The sequence below is a fragment of the Macrobrachium nipponense genome, chromosome 31 (genome assembly GCF_015104395.2).
Source record: "Macrobrachium nipponense isolate FS-2020 chromosome 31, ASM1510439v2, whole genome shotgun sequence".
Taxonomy (NCBI): Eukaryota; Metazoa; Arthropoda; class Malacostraca; order Decapoda; family Palaemonidae; genus Macrobrachium; species Macrobrachium nipponense.
Window position 1 is genome coordinate 5,386,261 of NC_061093.1, and position 8,765 is coordinate 5,395,025.

At 42.7% G+C, this 8,765-nt stretch overlaps 1 protein-coding gene across 1 annotated transcript; it reads right to left on the reverse strand.

Annotated features, from left to right (window-relative positions):
* Positions 1-5,620: 5,620 nt before the first annotated feature.
* On the reverse strand, positions 5,621-8,242 carry LOC135206573 (cytadherence high molecular weight protein 2-like). The gene has a single exon (XM_064237916.1). The coding sequence runs from the start codon at positions 8,240-8,242 to the stop codon at positions 5,621-5,623; it is 2,622 nt and encodes an 873-aa protein (XP_064093986.1).
* Positions 8,243-8,765: the final 523 nt, after the last annotated feature.

Consider the following 8,765-nt stretch of genomic DNA (forward strand, 5'->3'; position numbering starts at 1 on the left):
CTTCTAGATTAATCCCACAGAATAACCAGAAGGAAGTCATCTGCAAGAATAGATCTAGATATCCGACTGTTTGCCCGCTTTGACAGAGATCTATTAGAAGTCTGCATCAAGGGATATAGCATACATTACTTTCTGCAGAGCCGGTCTTCTAGATTATTCCAACAGAATAACCAGAAGGAAATCATCTGCAAGAATAGATCTAGATATCCGACTTTTTGCCCGCTTTGACAGAGATCTTCTATTAGAAGTCTGCATCAAGGGACATAGCATACTTGACTTTCTGCAGAGCCGGTCTTCTAGATTATTCCAACAGAATAACCAGAAGGAAGTCATCTGCAAGAGTAGATCTAGATATCCGACTGTTTGCCCGCTTTGACAGAGATCTTCTATCAGAAGTCCGCATCAAGGGACAGAGCATACTTGACTTTCTGCAGTGCCGGTCTTCTAGATTATTCCAACAGAATAACCAGAATGAAGACATGTGCAAGAATAGATCTAGATCTCTAACTGTTTGCCTGCTTTGACAGAGAATCTTTCTATTTTAGAAGTCTGCCAACTGACAGAGTTATCTTCTAATTAGAGTCTTGCCATTTTCAGTTAACAAAGAGGGCGTACTCGACTTTCTGCAGAGCTGGTCTTCTAGATTATTCCAACAGAATAACCAGAAGGAAGTCATCTGCAAGAATAGATCTAGATATCCGACTGTTTGCCCATTTTGACAGAGATCTTCTATTAGAAATCTGCATCAAGGGACATAGCATACTTGACTTTCTGCAGAGCCGGTCTTCTAGATTATTCCAACAGAATAACCAGAAGGAAGTCATCTGCAAGAATAGATCTAAATATCTGACTGTTTCCCCGATTTGACAGAGGTCATCTATTAGAAGTCTGCATCAAGGGACATAGCATACTTGACTTTCTGCAGAGCCGGTCTTGTAGATTATTCCAACAGAATAACCAGAAGGAAGACATCTGCTAGAATAGTTCTAGATATCCGACTGTTTGCCTGATTTGACAGAGATCATCTTCTATTAGAAGTCTGCATCAAGGGACATAGCATACTTGACTTTCTGCAGAGCCGGTCTTCTAGATTATTCCAACAGAATAACCAGAAGGAAGACATCTGCAAGAATAGAGCTAGATATCCGACTATTTGCCCGCTTTGACAAAGATCTTCTATTAGAAGTCTGCATCAAAGGACATAGCATGCTTGACTTTCTGCAGAGCCGGTCTTCTAGATTATTCCAACAGAATAACCAGAGGTAAAACATCTGCAAGAATAGATCTAGATATCTGACTATTTGTCCGCTTTGACAGAGATCTTCTATTAGAAGTGTGCATCAAGGAACATAGCATACTTGACTTTCTGCAGAGCCGGTCTTCTAGATTATTCCATCAGAATAACTAGAAGTAAGACATCTGCAAGAATAGATCTAGATATCCGACTATTTGTCCGCTTTGACAGAGATCTTCTATTAGAAGTCTGCATCAAGGGACATAGCATACTTGACTTTCTGCAGAGCCGGTCTTCTAGATTATTTCAACAGAATAACCAGAAGGAAGACTTCTGCAAGAATAGATCTAGATATCCGACTATTTGCCCGCTTTGACAGAGATCTTCTATTAAAAGTCTGCATCAAGGGACATATCATACTTGACTTTCTGCAGAGCCGGTCTTCTAGATTATTCTTACAGAATAATCAGAAGTAAGACATCTGCAAGAATAGATCTAGATATCCGACTATTTGTCTGCTTTGACAGAGATTTTCTATTAGAAGAGTCTTTATCAAGGGACATAGCATACTTGACTTTCTGCAGAGCCAGTCTTCTAGATCATTCCAACAGAATAACCAGAAGTAAGACATTTGCAAAAATAGATCTAGATATCCGACTATTTGCCCGCTTTGACAGAGATCTTCTATTAGAAGTAGTCTGCAAGGGACATAGCATACTTGACTTTCTGCAGAGCCGGTCTTCTAGATTATTCTAACAGAATAACCAGGATGTCATCTGCAAGAATAGATCTAGATATCTGACTGTTTGCCCTTTGACAGAGATCTTCTATTAGAAGTCTGCATCAAGGGACATAGCATACTTGACTTTCTGCAGAGCCGGTCTTCTAGATTATTCCAACAGAATAACCAGAAGGAAGACATCCGCTAGAATAGATCTAGATATCCGACTATTTGTCCGCTTTGACAGAGATCTTCTATTAGAAGTCTGCATCAAGGGACATAGCATACTTGACTTTCTGCAGAGCCGGTCTTCTAGATTATTCCAACAGAATAACCAGAAGGAAGACATCTGCAAGAATAGATCTAGATATCCGACTATTTGTCCGCTTTGACAGAGATCTTCTATTAGAAGAGTCTTCATCAAGGGACATAGCATACTTGACTTTCTGCAGAGCCGGTCTTCTAGATCATTCCAACAGAATAACCAGAAGTAAGACATTTGCAAGAATAGATCTAGATATCCGATATTTGCCCGCTTTGACAGAGATCTTCTATTAGAAGAGTCTTCATCAAGGGACATAGATACTTGACTTTCTGCAGAGCCCGGTCTTCTAGATTATTCCAACAGAATAACCAGAGGGAAGACATCTGCAAAGAATAGATCCAGATATCCGACTATTTGCCCGCTTTGACAGAGACTTCTATAGAAAGTCTGCATCAAGGGACATGCATACTTGACTTTCTGCAGAGCCGGTCTTCTAGATTATTCCAACAGAATAACCAGAAGGAAGACATCTGCAAGAATAGATCTAGATATCCGACTATTTGTCCGCTTTGACAGAGATCTTCTATTAGAAGTCTTCATCAAGGGACATAGCATACTTGACTTTCTGCAGAGCCGGTCTTCTAGATTATTCCAACAGAATAACCAGAAGGAAGACATCCGCTAGAATAGATCTAGATATCCGACTATTTGTCCGCTTTGACAGAGATCTTCTATTAGAAGTCTGCATCAAGGGACATAGCATACTTGACTTTCTGCAGAGCCGGTCTTCTAGATTATTCCAACAGAATAACCAGAAGGAAGACATCTGCAAGAATAGATCTAGATATCCGACTATTTGTCCGCTTTGACAGAGATCTTCTATTAGAAGAGTCTTCATCAAGGGACATAGCATACTTGACATTCTGCAGAGCCGGTCTTCTAGATCATTCCAACAGAATATCCAGAAGTAAGACATTTGCAAGAATAGATCTAGATATCCGACTATTTGCCCGCTTTGACAGAGATCTTCTATTAGAAGTCTGCATCAAGGGACATAGCATACTTGACTTTCTGCAGAGCCGGTCTTCTAGATTATTCCAACAGAATAACCAGAAGGAAGACTTCTGCAAGAATAGATCTAGATATCCGACTATTTGTCCGCTTTGACAGAGATCTTCTATTAGAAGAGTCTTCATCAAGGGACATAGCATACTTGACTTTCTGCAGAGCCGGTCTTCTAGATTATTCCAACAGAATAACCAGAAGGAAGACATCCGCTAGAATAGATCTAGATATCCGACTATTTGTCCGCTTTGACAGAGATCTTCTATTAGAAGTCTGCATCAAGGGACATAGCATACTTGACTTTCTGCACAGCCGGTCTTCTAGATTATTCCAACAGAATAACCAGAAGGAAGACATCTGCAAGAATAGATCTAGATATCCGACTATTTGTCCGCTTTGACAGAGATCTTCTATTAGAAGTCTGCATCAAGGGACATAGCATACTTGACTTTCTGCACAGCCGGTCTTCTAGATTATTCCAACAGAATAACCAGAAGGAAGACATCTGCAAGAATAGATCTAGATATCCGACTATTTGTCCGCTTTGACAGAGATCTTCTATTAGAAGAGTCTTCATCAAGGGACATAGCATACTTGACTTTCTGCAGAGCCGGTCTTCTAGATCATTCCAACAGAATAACCAGAAGTAAGACATTTGCAAGAATAGATCTAGATATCCGACTATTTGCCCGCTTTGACAGAGATCTTCTATTAGAAGAGTCTTCATCAAGGGACATAGCATACTTGACTTTCTGCAGAGCCGGTCTTCTAGATTATTCCAACAGAATAACCAGAGGGAAGACATCTGCAAGAATAGATCCAGATATCCGACTATTTGCCCGCTTTGACAGAGATCTTCTATTAGAAGTCTGCATCAAGGGACATAGCATACTTGACTTTCTGCACAGCCGGTCTTCTAGATTATTCCAACAGAATCATCTTCCTGTATTCCTCTGTTATCCCTCTAGTATCCCTCTGGTATCCTTCTGGTATCCTTCTGGTATCCTTCTGGTGGCCTTCTGTGGTCCTTCTGGTGGCCTTCTGGGGTCCTTCTGGTGGCCTTCCGGGGTCCTTCTGATGGCCCTGTGGCCCTCCAAACAGCTGTTGGCTCTCAAATGGGAGAGCTGGTCCTCTTTCCTCCAAACAGCTGTTGGCTCTCATCCTGAGAGCTGGTCCTCCTTCCTCCGAACAGCTGTTGGCTCGCATCCTGAGAGCTGGTCCTCCTTCCTCCAAACAGCTGTTGGCTCTCATTCTGAGAGCTGGTCCTCCTTCCTCCGAACAGCTGTTGGCTCTCATCCTGAGAATTGTTCCTCCTTCCTATGTCAGGGAGATGAGAGAATCGCTGAGGATACCTAATGAAAAGATCAATGACAAGACTTGTCTTCAAAGCTATAAAGAAACAGCCCAAGTGAAGGATTATGAATGATCACCAGTTGATTATGTTGCGAAATGTTCCAGAGTCATTGCGATCTTCTTGGCCCAGTCGATGGAGTTGATTGGAGGATGGGTGTGTGGGAGGTTGGGGGACCTCCCATTGCTGGTTGCTGCTGGGGGGAGCAGCAGTGAACACCCATCCTGCAGTCAAGCCCATCGAATGGGCCAAGAAGATTGCAGCTCCTCTGGAACACAACGCAGCAGTGTCCATCACCACCTGGTGACGAGGCAAAGTCCTCCACAATTTTGCTTAATCAGGGTCTGTTTCTCCTGGTTTTTCTTTCTGGTTTCCTTTAGCGTTTATCCTGAGAGCTTGTCCTCCAGCCTCCGAACAGCTGTTGGCTCTCATCCTGAGAGCTGGTCCTCCTTCCTCCGTCAGGGAGAGGAAAGAATTGCAAAGGATGCCTGATACAAGGCCGATCACAAGACTTGTCTACACAGATGCAAAGAAACAGCCCATGTGAAGGATTCTGACTGACTGATCACCAGTTGATGATATTGCGTAATGTTCCAGAGTCATTGCGATCTTCTTGGCCCAGTCGATGGAGTTGATTGGAGGATGGGTGTGTGGGAGGTGGGGGGACCTCCCATTGCTGGTTGCTGCTGGGGGGAGCAGCAGTGAACACCCATCCTGCAGTCAAGCCCATCGAATGGGCCAAGAAGATTGCAGCTCCTCTGGAACACAACGCAGCAGTGTCCATCACCACCTGGTGACGAGGCAAAGTCCTCCACAATTTTGCTTAATCAGGGTCTGTTTCTCCTGGTTTTTCTTTCTAGTTTCCTTTAGCATTTATCCTGAGAGCTCTCGAACTGAGAGCTGGTCTTCCTTCCCTATGACAGCTTTTGCCTCTCATCCCTACAGTTGGTCGTCTTTCCTTATTTCTAAAGAGTCCAATAACTTTTATTGGTCACAAGGATTTGTTTCCAGTCGGCCTAATCTTCTCTCTAGTTCCACTAATTTTCCCTCAAGGTATTCAACCTCAGTATCCTGTTGTTTTCTCCATTCTTGTAAGCACTGATCTTTAGGCTGACCTGGGAATTCTGTTTTCTTCTTGGTGAAGTTATCACTTTTCTTCACGAGCAGCTCCTTTTCTTTCTTCAGGAGACTTTTTGCCTCGTCAATGAGTTTCTTTTCTGTGATCAGTTTGGCACCTGCTTTTTCCATTTTTTTTCTGACTTTTTCTTGTTTCGAATCGAAATCACGTACATTTTTTTCATGCTTCTCTCGTTCCACCATTAGGTTTTCTCTTTCTTTTTCGAATGCAGCCCTCTCTCCCTCGAAGGCAACCCAATCCAAATGGAAGGCCTGTTTTTCCATGGTAAGGTCTTCTTTTTCTTTTCTCATTTCTTCTCTCCCGTTGGTCATTTCCAGACAGAATTGGCCCTTCTGTATCTGGAAGGCTTCCCATTCCAATTGCAATACCTCTTGTTCCTTCATGAGGTCCTCACGTTTTCTATCAATTTCTTCTATCATGGTAAAATAATCCAATTCGAACGCCTGCTTTACTTCCTCGAACGCCTTTCGTTGAATTTCGAGGTCTTTCTTTTCCTTGTTGAAGTGTTCTCTTTCAACTAGAAGGGCGCGTCTCTCATTAATTAATTGCTCTGTGGCCGTGTATGTCTCTATTGGTCCGTCCCACGTATTCAACTTTTGAGTTAGTTCCCTCGTTACCCTTTCAAGTTGCTCTAAGAGGGGTGATTTGGGAGTCACCGGAGTTTCTCGGGATGATTCTCCGATTGTCACTGACGAAACAGATGAATATTTCTCGGCGATATCTTCATCTGCAACAGATGAATATTCTCTATCATAAGGTTCTAAATATTCGTCTCTGGCCGTGTATGTCTCTATCGCTCCGTCCCACGTATTCAACTTTTGAGTTAGTTTCCTCGTTACCCTTTCAAGTTGCTCTAAGACGGGTGATCTGGGAGTCACACGAGTTTCTCGGGATGATTCTCCGATTGTCACTGACGAAACAGATGAATATTTCTCGGTGATATCTTCATCTGAAACCGATGAATATTTCTCGGTGATATCTTCATCTGCAACAGATGAATATTCTCTATCATAAGGTTCGAAGTATTCGTCTCTATCGTCTGGTCTGTCTCCAGACTCATCGTGGAACTCGTCTGGTCTGTCTTCAAATTCGTAATAAGACGAGTTCTCATAAGTGGACGAAAATTCATCTCTGTCCGAGTCGTCATGGAACCAAGTTTCTTGTTTCTGGCACCAACAATTTCGTACCTTTTCTAGCAGGAACTCCATGTCTTCCACTTTTGCTTTTTGGAGGAGCCACTGGTGCTTTTCCATGTGTATTTTCATAAAAAAATAGTAGTTATCGAAACGGCCACCAATGGCTTTTAGCTGTCCCGACAATTCCTCTACTAAGTGATTCCTTTCTGTCAGAAGGTTCTCCCATTCCTTCTTCCTGTAGAACGGCTTCTTCGTCTTTGGCAGTCCAGCTTGGCAGGAGCATTTCTTCGTGTTTCGGATCATCGATCTTAGGTCAACTTCTGTAGCATATTCCAGGTCCCAGATGTGACCTTCCAGGTGATATATTGCCTCAAGATTTGCAGAGGGTGGATCCTTCATCTCCACCTGGATCATCAGCTCGTAGATCAAGTCGTCCCTCTGTTCTATCAGCTTTCTCTGTTTCCTGTTCAACTTTTTCCTTCCGTCGTCTCCCTCTGGATAGCCTTGGCACTGACACTTCTTAATCTCAGCGATGACCACTTCCAGTGCTCCTTTTCCAGCCAGTTGGAGGTCCATTATGTGACCATCCAAGTGAAGTAGCATGGGGACGTTTCCTTCGACGGGATCAATGTTTTCTTTTAGAATCGTCAACCGATCCAATAACCGTTCCTTTTCCGCCAACCATCTTTTAAGTTTCCTCTGGCCAAGACGTGGCTTTGGAATCTCGTTCTTATTCATCTTTCGTTGCGACTCCTGGCAATGGCACTTATTCACTTTTTTAATCTCCTTTTCCAGCCTGTCTTTGGTGGCCGTTTCAAGTTCATAAACATGTTTGTTTAGGTGATTTATTAACAACACATGTTCAGAGACTGGAGACAAGTTCGCCATCTGGTCCATCAGCGCAAAGACCAGTTCGTCTCTTTCTTTTAGTATCTGGCGCCATGTCTTTGGCCCAAGAGGCGGTTTGGCGGCCTTCCCTTTATCGCGTTTGTGGTGGTGGTGGTTTTCTTTGAGAGGTCTTTTTTCAGTATTCCGTTTATCGTTTTTCTTTGTCATTTTGGGATCAGGCTGTTCTTCTAGGTTTCGTGGCGTTGGTTGATGCTCTTGGGACTTCCGCATCCTCTTTATGAGATCAACCAACTGGTTTCTTGTCTTCCTATTCCCCGAACGTCTTCGAGGTCCTTCCTTCATCATCTTAGTAAATCCATATCTCCCCCGATCTTCCACAGACCTGGGGCCAAGTAATAAAGAAGCCTCCTTTCCGAGGCGATCACAAAATATAACTGTTCCTGAAAGGAACATCCACAGGGCAATACACATGATAAACGTCATTTTTTTGCTTTGTTATGCAGCAGCAGCAACCTGTCACTTGGCCTCGCTTTGGAAAATGCCCGGAGTCTCCGAAGCCTCTTCACTCCCGGATTCTTTGAGGCTGAAAGAATCCGGGAAGAGAGTTGTGAAGAAGACCGCGGCATATTCCAGAACAAGGCCACAAACGCAAATGATGTGTGTGTGCGTGTGCTTGTGTTTATACATACATACATACATACATACATACATATGGGAGATTTAGATCATCCTGTCAACTGGAGTCTTGGTTCATTTAAACTCGATGCCTTCATAATGAAAAAAGATGTAGATAAATATAAGCAACAAAATTTATACGTTCAGTTTTATACATGTTTTGGACTATATGGATACGTTATAGTTTCTGTTAAGGTTAAATCTAAGTTTAAATTTTTGACCGTGTGATATCCGATAATCCTGGATTATCTCTTTGATTTTTACCGTTTTGACAATAAACCATCTGGCATTCTTGATCTTTTTCTTTATCTGATAACTTTCTTTCCAACTG

What these genes read in the sequence shown, in the direction of transcription:
- LOC135206573 (XM_064237916.1), bottom strand. Translation starts at nt 8,242, where the DNA reads ATGACGTTTATCATGTGTATTGCCCTGTGGATGTTCCTTTCAGGAACA.